Source organism: Silurus aristotelis (genome assembly GCF_946808225.1).
Source record: "Silurus aristotelis genome assembly, chromosome: 14".
Lineage (NCBI taxonomy): Eukaryota > Metazoa > Chordata > Actinopteri > Siluriformes > Siluridae > Silurus > Silurus aristotelis.
Window position 1 is genome coordinate 23,742,314 of NC_139587.1, and position 13,215 is coordinate 23,755,528.

General features: G+C 38.5%; 1 protein-coding gene across 2 annotated transcripts; it reads right to left on the reverse strand.

Moving 5' to 3' along the window:
• Positions 1-378: 378 nt before the first annotated feature.
• Positions 379-10,411, reverse strand: ldhd (lactate dehydrogenase D). 2 transcript variants are annotated; one of them, XR_014536718.1, is made up of 12 exons: positions 10,145-10,411; positions 8,404-8,516; positions 7,723-7,864; positions 6,929-7,070; positions 6,636-6,795; positions 6,287-6,486; positions 6,081-6,209; positions 4,801-4,928; positions 4,384-4,474; positions 4,051-4,162; positions 2,889-3,262; positions 379-1,678 (listed from the first exon to the last, which is right to left on the reverse strand). XR_014536718.1 is itself a non-coding variant. In XM_083561076.1 (11 exons), the coding sequence occupies exons 1-11, from the start codon at positions 10,235-10,237 to the stop codon at positions 3,097-3,099; spliced, it is 1,476 nt and encodes a 491-aa protein (XP_083417202.1). In that variant the 5' UTR covers positions 10,238-10,411; the 3' UTR covers positions 2,523-3,096. The 2 variants fall into 2 exon arrangements, 1 of the variants encoding a protein (XP_083417202.1); XM_083561076.1 differs by lacking the exon at positions 379-1,678 and having other exon boundaries at positions 2,523-3,262.
• Positions 10,412-13,215: the final 2,804 nt, after the last annotated feature.

Below are 13,215 nucleotides of genomic sequence, written 5' to 3' on the forward strand. Positions count from 1 at the left end.
CAGCATCAAGATCAATCAAAGATCAACTACTTCTCTGAAATAGTCCAAAAGTGAATCTTGTGAACCTTCATTTGGTGAGAGACAGAGCAAAACACAGACTTTTCAAAATCAACCAGAAATCTAACAAACTCTAGTACAGTACAGTAAAAGTCAGAATCCTGTCCGTTTTCTTGCTATCAATATCCCACATACAGTAATGTGTACATTTGTGCTGTTCAAATTTATAGATGCCACACAGCAGAATTTCCGCCATGTGCATTTTTAATGATTGTAACCCAAACTGTAGTTTACATCAAGAAAAACCGTGTGCACTCATCAATACGACTCAATATTTTGGCAATCTTGTTGGTTAACAAGGACAAAATGGACTTGTTATTCTGATGTTGATGAGCTGTTTATTGACACACACTTACATTTGAGAGATGAACTAAGGATTTTGAAAAAAAAAGTACAGGCTTTTGCAAGAAATCCAATGTGTTGTGTTGTTTGTACACATTGTTTTAAGGAAATGCACTTACTGGTTTGCAAATATTAAGAATGATCCGAAAAATGCGCCAAAGCAACTGAGAAAATATGCCTTCAGCATTTTCCCGATGGGACTGTAGAAAAATCATGCATACATGTTTTAATCTCCATTAATTTGTACGATCTCATTTTTTTACCAATACATTAAATCCACCTCAGGCAAATGTGAAGAGTTTAAAATGTGGTACAAGTTTAAAAATCAGTGTGTTAATTTTTAAAATGATTACAGATCCTTTATGTTCTGTAAATCTTTCAGTGATCGGACTGTCTAGCACAGCCCAAAGATATTTGTTCGGTTTCGAGATCTGGTCATTTTGAAGGCCAAGTTAACACCTGGAACTCTTTGCCATGTTCCTCAAACTAGTCCTGAACAATCTTTGCACTGTAGCAAAGGACTATTATCGCGTTCAACCAGGTCAGTGCCATTAGGGAGAAAGTAGCAGCCAAATGAAGGGCAGAACCCAAAGGTTTTCCAGCAGAACATCCCACGGCTTGCCTTCCTCCCATAGTGCCTTCCAGGTAAGTGACACACAGCCATCTGTGAGATTCAGCAGACCAGGTCACCTTCTTCCACTGCTACACTGTTCAGTTCTGTGGTGTACAGGCATCAGCATAGGCACACCTCTGACACCTTTCTATCAGAGCCAGTGTTAGATGAAGTACACAAACCATGTAGTAGAGTTAAATTAGAGATACACTATGGTAAAATATTACTGCAGTAAAAGTGTCCCTTTAAACTTTCACTTGAGTAAAAGAACAAAAGTATTTGCCTTCAAATGTACTTAAGTATCCAAAGTACTATGATTTATTATGGCTATAATGTTCCTGTTATCATTTCCATCACAAGACGCTTTGCTTAATCAACTCAGTTTATGTGAAAAGTCTCTAATGTGTCTCTTGGTACACCAATCTATTAATAGAATGATACAAACACTGATATCTATTGAAATTATCATAAACTCAAAAACTACTTAAAACAACGCCGCAAATAAGACCACGGGGGTTGTGGCGAGTTCGAGTCACTCGTTTCTTTCGTCATGTTCTGCTTGCTGTTGGACTGATGCTGAACTGTATGTTGGTGATATGTAGATACCAACCGACAATCAAAACAAGTTAAATGCAGAGCGCACGCTCTACACTGATTGGTGGATTGCTGCGTACTTGAGCAGGTTTTTATTCCACTCATAAATAAAAAAGGAATGACTGATTTGGCAAAATGTATTTAAGTAACATATTTGGCTCTGAAATGTAGTGAAGTTCAAGTCTTCCCAAATGAAAATGTTTCAATAAAGTACAGATACACAAAAGGGCTTCGGAACTCACGGCTCGGAAAATTTGCGGGTTCTCATTTGGAACCTAACTAAGAGCAAGTTGTGGATTATCTTACAATTTGCAGGAATCCGCAGCGGGACAGAATGTTCAGGAACGTTAGGAATAACATTTTAAACATTGTTTTCACTAACAAATTTCATAAACATTTTTAAAACACATTATTGTATTAAAGTGACAATGTCTAGATTAATTCAGTAAGGTACCACAGAGGTGCGTCCAAAATCCGCAAATTTACGTTCTAAGACCCCTGTGAGCTCAGGGAGACCACTGTACTTAAATGTAATTCGTTACTGTACTTTTGTTTTTCACCAAATTGTGCTCGAGTAGCTCTTCTGTTAGTTTGAACTAGACAGGCTAGTTTTCACTCCCAACACACATTAATGAGCCCTGGGTGTCCAAATTGTCTCCATGTTGTCCTCCCTTGGAACACATTTAGTATTTACTAATCACGCATTCTGGAAAATACCAGATAAAACCCCCAGACCTGCTGTTTTTGAGATGTAGAACCCAGACACATACCAAATTGAGTGTATTCATGCATTCATATCTAAACAAAAATATTTTTTTGAGTGTCCTATCTGGAAAGTAGTAAGAAGACTGCTGCCTTCCTTTATCTTGAACAAATTAAGTAGGAAGCTAGTTTCACAACAACAACAACAAAAAGATTGTAATTTATACAATGTTTAATAAATGTGCTGATTTCACAATGTATTTCATTATGTAAACACTGAAAGCCTAAACTGACTTACTAACATTTCTAGTCAATCTTTTAACATTGAATGGATTCACTGCCATCACATTAACGAAACTAAACCCACTCACTACGTTTATAGTACACATTCACTGGCGTTAACATTCAATCGTTTCAAGGCTGAACAACTCGCTGCAGTTCGATGTGAATTATTTAAAGGCTGAATCGACTCATTTATTGTGAATAATTCAATGACTAAACCGAAATCACTGCTATTTATAGCCGAATCGACTCTGTGCCATTTATCGCAATCGGTTAATTCCACACCATCACATTCCACAGCATCATATTCAATCTGACTGCGGCTAATACACAGATTTTTGGCCACTGAGAAGACCACCGTATGAACACCTGACAACTATATAGCAGCCTTTTGAGAACCGTTTCCATGTATTAGTGTACAGTGTACACAATCTGAGGTAAAGTGATGTACTATGATCTCCTAGTAGCTTCCTCCTCTCTGCATCTGACCACAGGTCATTGGTCACCTATAGGATTTTTCCAGGGTTCATGATATCATAGGGATCCAGCGTGGCTTTGATGCCTTGCATCACCTCCATGGTGTGAGGGCAGAGTTCCTTCTGCAGGAGGTTCCTTTTCCCCAAACCCACGCCGTGTTCTCCTGTGCATGTCCCGTCGACTGACAAAGCCCTCCTACAAATGCACGTACACACGTGTGAGGTGTTGGGAAAGCAGCCCTGAATTTTGTATCACTGATAATGAGAATGATTGATAGAAAAGTGATCAGGTCCTAAATTCCACCAGGTTTAATACACGACTTATTCAGCTGGTCCTAAAAATCGTATTGCTCATCTTTTTTATTTGCAAGAATTGAAAAGTGTCTCACTACAGCAAATTCAACACTTTTGTGCTAAAGTTATACAGAAGAAGAGTTTAGCCTGTACAAGGTGGTATGAAAAAGTTTCCCCTCCCTGAGACGCCTTAAAACCTGCACACTGCCACAAATGTTGAAGGAGAAAGTGAGCATGCACTTGGTCGAGCTGCGGACCTGCCTCGCTTATTTCAATCATTGATATAATTTCGCAGAATTTCACGTTTGCTCTTTTTTATAACTTGCTGTCCGTGAGACATGGCAACACATGTTGTCACACATGTTGTCCTGATGTAAACAGGACGATGTCACACTGACTTAAGAAGGTCAGTGCTCCCTGTGACTGTGCGTGCAGCCTAGTGCTGCCATCTGTTGACGTGCTACAAAACTAGTCTCGAAACTTTTTGATACCACCTCGTATCGTATCTGATATCTGTAAGTAGGTACTGATAATTTCTACACTGAAAACATTTCAAAACATTACTTTAAATCCCTCAGAATTTATTTTGTTAGATTTTCATTACAGGTTATGGACAGTGGATTCAAGCTTTGGAACTGACTATATGTATACACTGACTAGAAGAAGAGACAGAGAGAGAGATGTTCAGACCTGGCCAGTCGATCTGTGAATTCGTGAACTCTCTGCACTTCATCAGGGTCGTCGGGGTTTAACACCATGATGCAGTGGAAGTTCCCATCTCCTACATGACCTGCAATCGGACCTGATACAGCAACACACACACCGGAATGAACTTGTTTGACGGGCATTCCACATCATCCAGACACTATGAATTTATAATAAAATGAACTAAATAAGTGACAACTTGCTGTGGTATAATAGGAATAAAACACTGCTGTAGGACTTTTTTTTAAACATTGTTTCATTTGAATGTTGTATTCGTAATCCATCTTGCATATCAGACACTGGAATGTGTGTGCATACCTATAAGATTATTTCTAATTAGGTCCTCTTTGGTTTCCACTATGACCTGAGGTAGACGGGAGATTGGCACACACACGTCTGTTGCGTACGCCTGCACAAATGAAAGAAACAAGCAAGGGGGCTCTTATACACCGGTCTGAGATTCCATCACAAAAAAACAATCAAAATTCCCCAAAGAATTAAATCTGCCTATTCTATTCCAACTTTCTGGGTCCCATGTGATCACATTTGGTCCCTAACTAAATATAAATCACACAATCTCGCTCCCTGTTTCTGTCACATTTAAACACAAATCTATGAGGGGAGACACGAAGAAAAAAGGAAGAGACAAAACGATGTTGAGATTTGGGATATTCTCTTTTTTTTTTTCATACCGCATCTGTTCGTGCATGAGAGTGGGCGAGTGTGTGTTCTCACCTTGCAGCCTGGCCGCAGTGCCAGTGCCGCGTACCAGGCATCGTGTCGAGCTTTCCAGAGCCGTGAACGTGTCTCCTCATCCTCAGCCCAGGCGAAGTCAGAGCCACCGTTCTCACGTGTGATCTCCTCTAGACATGCACATAACTTTATTATTATAAAATTACCATGAATAGTAAATATTATAGTAAGTTAATAGTAAATATTAATTGTTTATTATGTACCTTTTATTAAATATACATTACTCGGCCGAAGTAGATAAACACTGGGTAATTACGCCCATATATGGTTCTTTTCTGAATGCATTTCACAAAGTTGGACATGCAAACTTGTCTATGGTGATCCTTTATGTATAACTGACCCAGAGTATAAAAGTATGGAGGTTAAAAAACTATATCTGATGTGTATGTTCAATGATCAGCTTTAACATTATGACCGCCTGCCTAATATTGTGTTCGCTCCCCACGTGCATCGCTGAGCCTCGGCCGCCCACGACCCTGTCCCCGATTCACCACTGTTCCTTCCTTGGAACACTTTTGATAGACACTGACCACTGCAGACCAGGAACATCCCACAAGAGCTGCAGTTTTGGAGATGCTCTGACCCAGTCATCTAGACATCACATCTGGGCCCTTGTCAAACTCCTCAAATCCTTACTCTCATTTTTCCTGCTTCTAACACGTCAACTTTGAGGACAAAGTTTATGTTCACTTGCTGCGTAATATTTTTCACCCACTAGCAGGCGCCATGATGAAGAGCTAATCAGTGTTATTTACTTCACTACTTATAATGTCAATTATAATATTTATGATAATTATTATTATGAAAACAAGGACGGAGCAATGGAGTGATTGGACTGGAACAAGAATGGTTCAGAAGTCTTAAGAGTGCAGCCCAGGGGGGTTAATGATCCATGACAATACATTATGGATAATCACTCAGTCAACCATTTGTTAAAAATTTAAGTTAGCAAACATAATCAGATGAATTATGATCAGACGGCCATGTAATTGAAAGATTATACTAGCAAAAGTTACAAGTGGCACAATTTACATAATAGGATTTCCTTTATTTCTTTTTTTTTTTTTTATTACTGTTTATTACCTCATGCGAGGTGCTTTATTAGAAACAAATTAACTCATTAATTCAAAATTAACATTTTAGACAAATAAATTATTATTATATAGTAATCTTTTCATGGAGCACTTTTAGATTTTGGGTCCCAAAATATACGATATGGATACAATTTCCTCCAGTTGAAAGTTATTTTGCAGAACACACACCTGTGACATTCACCTGCTCCTCCAGACTCCTGGAGCTGCCATGGAACTCGAGAAAAAGCGTCGGCAGGACCGGGTAGGACAGGGAGTTAAAGTGGTTACAGGCGCCAATCATCACATCATCCAGGAACTCTGTGTAAGGACACAAAGGCTTTTTAAATCTGATCAGCACCTGTTTTGGAGATGCTGTGTGGACTCCTTGTTCTCACCAATACGAGCAATGGGCACTCCAGACTGCAGCACCTGCACTGTGCTGTCTACAGCGGCCTGAACCGAGGGAAAGGAGCAGACAGCCGACACCATGCTCTCTGGAATACCATACAGCCGGAGAGTGGTTTTGGTCAGGATCCCCAGTGTCCCCTCAGAACCCACGAACAGATTCGTCAAGTTATAACCTGCCGCTGTCTTTCTATAAACAAGTTATTACAATGAGGACGAAGATGAACTGAGGAGGGAATTCTTTTTTTCATTACGTGTTTTTTTTGTATCTCTTCAAGTTTTTTTATTGATTATTATTCATATAATTATTAAAGAAAAGATGCTGGGTGTGTGTTATACCTTGGCCGCCTCCCTTTTCCCGCCGTCTGTATGATTTTCCCGTCTGCCAGCACCACCTCTAGATTGAGGACGTTCTCACGCATGGTACCGTAGCGTACGGCGTTAGTGCCCGACGCGCTGGTGGCAGCCATACCGCAAAGAGACGCGTCGGCACCAGGGTCTGTCAATACACACACACACACACACACACACAGAGCAAAGCTGCACATCCTGCACCGAACCACTAATGAAAAACCTATAATAATAATCTGATATAATCTATAAAACAGAGTTAATATTACAGTGAGTCTCACCTACGGGAAACCAGAGGCCTGTGTCACGCAGGTAGGCGTTGAGCGCTTTGCGTGTGACTCCAGGCTCCACAGTCACGTCAAAATCCTCCGGGTGCAAATCCAGCACCTGGTCCATCTTCCTGAGACTGAAACACACACCACCCTAAAACATATAATGAATATTTAAAAAACTGAAAACATTAAGTTTCTTTACCAGAAATCATATACATTGATCAGGCATAACATTATGACATTATAATATTATGACAGGTGAAGTTGTGAAATTGTGATGCCCAGATGACCGGGATGATCTCCTGTAGCGCAAATTGCGGAAAAAATGAATGCTGTTAATGCTCAATGTCTGATTTCACATAGAACTACTGTTTTTCTCCCAATAAGTTAATATAGCGCTTATTATAAGGATCAAAATGTAAAAAGAAAAAAGCTTAAAAAAACCAATTTTAATGTGCATGAATAAATTCAACCCCCGTGACAGATTTAAGTTTCACTTTCCATGATCCGTGACCGACACAGGAGCATCTAAAATATTTTTTACATGTGTGTGTATATATATATATATATTCATTCTGGGAGATTCTTTAAAGGTGTATTCACACACACACACACACACACACACACACACACACGATCAGTTGACTTTAGGCAAGAACTGATCAATCTGATTAAACACGGGACACACCTAATATACAGTAATCTAAATCTGGACTACTCTGAGAAACTTCATTTTTAGAAACACTGCTATATTACGAGAGGGATTTGAGAAATTATCCTTGCAAACAGTCTCTCACGCTCACCTTCACAGCACCCACTCCTCCTTCCAGACCTGTTCCTGTGCCAAAGGGGATGATGGGCAATCTGTGTTGGTGGCAGATTTTGGCCAGAGCGCTGACCTCTTCCACACAACGAGGGAACACAACAGCGTCTGGGGGGCGACATCTGACAGCAAAATGCAATACTGATTTACAAGGTAGGGACGAGGAAGGAACAACAGAAATGACCCACCCAATCACACCCAACCATAAACGGGGTAAAAGTGCAAAATACTGCATATCTAACAGAAAAGATGAATGTGGAAGAATCGAGTTAAATATTCCGTGCTAAGTGATAAACAAGGAGAAATTAATTGTGTGTGAAAACTTGTATAAATAATCTGATGTTGAAATTAAAATTGAATGACTTTATCCTAATGATTTTAAAATCTCATTTCGGTCACTTCCATGACCATATTAGTACCATGTTAGTAACATATTTTCTTGGTACAGATAATAAATAATGAACAATGCAATCCAACCAGCTATTAGTACATATCTATTGTATAGAGGACCAATTAATGCACCTGGATGTCTGTTTATTCATTCCTACGGGTCCTTCTGAACGCCTTATTGGAGTAAATCAAGACAACAATGTATGTGTATAAAATGGTGAAACAGACGTTAATGGAGATTCAGCCATAGCAGGCACTTCTCGTGTCTCACCTGTGCACTGACTCGTCTCTCCCGTGCTGTTCTCGCACTGCTGAACCTGTAGATACTCCATCGTCGCCGCTGACCGAGCGGAAAGCTGCTATGGCCTTCTCGAGAGCTCCACTCTACAGGCAGGAAAAACACCAATGAGTGAAGACAGCTGTGTCCTGAATATTCAGATTGAAGTATTTACATTTAAAGCATTTGGCGGACACCGTTATCCAGAGCGACTGACATTGACCTCATTATACATCTGAGCAATTGAGGATTAAGGGCCTTGCTCAAGGGCCCAGCAGTGGCAGCTTGGTGGTGCTCGAATTTAAACCCATGACCTTCCCATCAGAAATCCAACAGTTTTTCCAGTGAGCTACCACTTCCCAGTTCACAACATATCTGTTTAGAAGTTGCAGAGTGTGGGGCAGGGAAGCGTTACCATCTCACAGCTTTAGGGTCCAATTTGATTCTGAGCTCAGGTTACTGTATGTATAGAATTGCAATGTTCTCTCTTTGTCTATATAAAATAAATTCTCAAAACCTCAAACACAAATAGTTAATAGCTACCAAGGTGATTCACATAAACTGGTAACTTTGGTACCAATAAAACGTCTGATAATTAATATTTCTGCACTGTAAGCTACCCAGAAGCAACAAGTATTTACAAGATAATAGTTAAAACAAGATAATAAGATAAGCAAATATAATTTAAGCTGCACCCTAGCTCCAGTGAATAATCTCACTTGGGCAATATAGATTTATACTCAACAATAGCTGCTCTAATCATGTAATTATTGTATAAAACTGGATTATTTAGAGAACTCAATTAATATTTAATTATTACAGTGTATTATTTCCATGTGTCTGGTTCCTCTCAAGGATTTTACCACATGGTGTCTTTTTTTTTCCTTGTCATTCTTGTCATCCTCACCACATGAATTTCATTAAAGCTGCATCATGATTTGTGTTTTTTAATTCAATAAATATGCTCCAAATAACAAGGCCATGTGCAATTTTGTGTGTTCATTGGTGAGACAATGAAAGATAAGACTTTTATTTCAATTTGAATGTTTTCTTTAGGGCTTGCATAAGCTATTCAACATCTATTAGTTTAATTTTCATTCGCATATTAATGCAGTTTAGATTCAGTTAGAGGAATATATCTTTTTAAGGTGATCACCAACTTTTACAAATATTGCTATTTGCCAGATATGATGTAATGTTCTTTGGATTTGGTCACCTTTTGTTGTCTAGTTGCTACCCTTTATTTTAATGTATTTGTTTTTAAGTTATTATTGTACCAAATTGTGATTGGAAGCAACATTGTGCACAATAAAGGTCCATTAGGGCTAGACTTATGCTGCCCCTTGCTCTGGGGATGAGTACAGGACAAGATAAGTAATCACAGGGTTGCCAGAGTGGGATAGATTAAAGAAAAACATCCGGGTCATCAAGACCTTGTTTTATATCAAATAATTGGAATACAAATCAAACACATTTGCATGTTAAAAAAAAAAGTGCTGACAGTGTATCTATGATATACAAAAACATGTCTATTGTCTGTAGGTATATTGCACAAAAACGGGGGATTATTACAGTGTGAAATTATTGTTCACGATGCAAAAAGAAGGTTATTATGCATTGGACATGACAAAAGACATGCCCAAACACACACACACACACACACACACACACACACACACACACACACACACACACACACACACACACACACACACACACACACAGCAGCTATTACTTGAGCAGAATAATGTTTTCTCCATGCTCCGTGACAGGACACTCGCCGGGCAGGACACAGCTGCAGTCCCAGCCTCAATAACCCGGAGCTCATCCCTTTAAATATCCGCTCAGAAACAAAATAAATTATTTTCACAAATAATAAAGTCCTCGATGTGTCCACACCTTAAAGCTGCACAATATACAGGTTTATACCAGGGGTCTCTACACTCCATAAAGTGCACTTCTGAGACGTTTGGATTCAGCTAATAGCATTTCACTTCCGGGATCAGTACCGTGACGACACCCGGCAACTTTGACCTAAACATACTTGTAAATAGATTTCAAATATATATATATATATATATATATATATATATATATATATATATATATATATATATATATATATATATATATATATATTTTTTTTTTTTTTTTATGTATGCAATATAAAACAGTTTAGCAAATGTGAATAAGAATGCAGGGAAAAAAAGATGCTTAAATAAAGCTTAAAGCTAGTTGATGGCTCGCGCATGCGCAGTTGCTATATTCAGGTTGTTTACCCTGAAGTTTGCCTTTATTGTCTGGAAACTGTACAAAATATCACATTTCTATTCATTTATTTAAAATAAAAATAATAATAAAAAGCCTGAACTATTGCCTGGTATTATTTTAACATTACACTTTTTTAAAGAGTTAATAGTTAATAGTATGAGTTCATATTTTATACAATACCTTTATAGTCTTTATACTTACCAATAGATTTTACCTACAAAGTCATCAGTGACAGCTAAAGAGTACAGAGCAATATAGTGTATGTAGTTCTGCTCTTATTGCTCTTATTGCTCTATCCAGCTGTTCCACAAGGGGGAGATGTTACATTACATCTGTATAATTCAGACGCCATAGTAAGTCAGACATGTTTATGCAACTGAAGACAGCAGAGCTTCACATTTTCATTACTTGATTTATTACATGATATAACAAGGTTCGTCTGCTAAATGCCACAAATGTAAATATGATATCATCATCAATGCTAAAGATGTGTTCATTCAAAAATGCTAACAAATATAACTAACAAATTGCAAAGAAACACTTTTTCTTTTAAAAGATCAAAGTTTTTTTTATTTACACCACATTGAAATTCTTTCTTCGGCAAATCCCAGCAATGTTAAGAAGTCGAGGTCCGAGTACAGAGTCAGCCATGATACCACAGAGGGTTAAGGGCCTTGCTCAAGGGCCCAAAAGTGTCAGCTTTGCAATACCTGGGCTTAAATCCTCAACCTCGATATCAGTAATACAGAGCTACTACTTTACCCAAACTCACATATCGAACGCAGGGCCGGCCTTGATACTGTTCCCCTGGAGCAGATACTCTAGGACTAAGCACCTTCTGCTTAGTGCACAGTGGAACATTGGCAGCTTGGCAATGCTGAGGGTTGAACCCCTGACTTTATGATCAGTCACGTAGAATCTTAACCACTGAAATAAGTTTACAAAATAAAAAATAAATAAAAAGCACACAAACTATTTACATGATACTTTTAAATCACAAAATATAAAAAAAAAACTCAGGTTCAAATAAAAATTTTAAGAGCCAATATCACTGATATATTCCATTTTTAATATTCATTCATTCATTCATTTTCTCCCGCTTATCCGTAATCCGGGTCGGCGGGGGCAGCAGTCTAAGCAGGCCCCCGCCTTCGACTGCTGCCCAATCCTCACAGCACCATCCCTTACGGTCCCTCCTGCAGGTGGTGAGCCCACGGGAAGGCGGCCCCACGTCACTCCGACGTCACGAACCTTGATATTTCCCTCGTAAGGGACCCCCGGAGCATAGAGGGTTAAAGGCCTTGCTCAAGGGCCCAAGAGTGGCAGCCATTTTTTATATATTTGTATATTTATAATATAAACAGTAAAAAAAAAAAAAAATCACACAAAAATAATAAACTATATAAACAAACAAAGGAGTGTTCTGGATGTCCTGAGCCTAAGAGTAAGCAAGTGAAATGGAAGAATATAAATAATGGTGTCTTTGTAAATCCGGAAAGATTTTCACTTTAATCCAAATAGGGTCGATCTGCCAAGACATGTGTAAGTGAAGGAAATTGACTGTTGGCAGGTCAAATTGATGCCATATTTAATTTACCATGTAAATTTGAAAATGCACAGTTATAAGATTGTAAAAAGCCATAATATAGTACATAACACAGAGCATATGCTATGTTGTGCTATAGGATCCGGATCCTATCATTAAATCACTAGAATGTCTATAATATATGTGTATATATCTAGGTCTCCATAAACTCCAGCTCAAACCTGTGCTTTGGTGTCTGGTATTTATGATTACTAGGACAAGACCTGACTCATATAAATATGAATTTATTGTTTGGATTCCTCTGTTTCTCACGAGTGAGTAATGAGATTCCTAACCTCACTTGAATCAGCTTGTTGAGGAAGTGGTTCCCATAGTAACCCCGGTATTTTCTGTCATCAGCGTCAGTGACTTCCCTCTGGGAGAAAGGCGTTCTTTCTCTTTTGTGGAAAAATCTCTTTATAGAGCCAAGTATTACGCATGAATCTGGGCATAAAGTGGAAACCGGGTTTGGTTTTCACTGTGCTGGTTTACCAGACGCTTTTAGTCTTGAAGCTCTTTTAGTGGAACACCAAGCAAAAACACAATTTTGTTAAATATGGTGCACATTAGGATTAATGTAGTCTGTCGCAAATCCTTTTCTGATTTTAAACTAATGGCAAAAAAAAAAAAATTTTATCTAATAGGTCTTTTTTTATAAATATGGGTAGATAAAACAATTAAAAAAGGAACCCGGGTATATCATCATATTATCATCGGCATAAAGTAGGATTGATGCTTGAGATATTGCAGTCAAATAAATTATGTGACTGTGGATGCTGTCAGTGTAATAATGCTAAGTATAGCTACACAGTGAAGCTGGTTACATTTACAGGTTTTAGTGTTGAATTAGGTCTTAAAATGTTGTGATTGTTACAGTATTGTATGGTGTTTTACGCTTGGAGTTTAGGAGCCATGTAAAACACTGTGCTAACGTACTACTCTGTTAATTC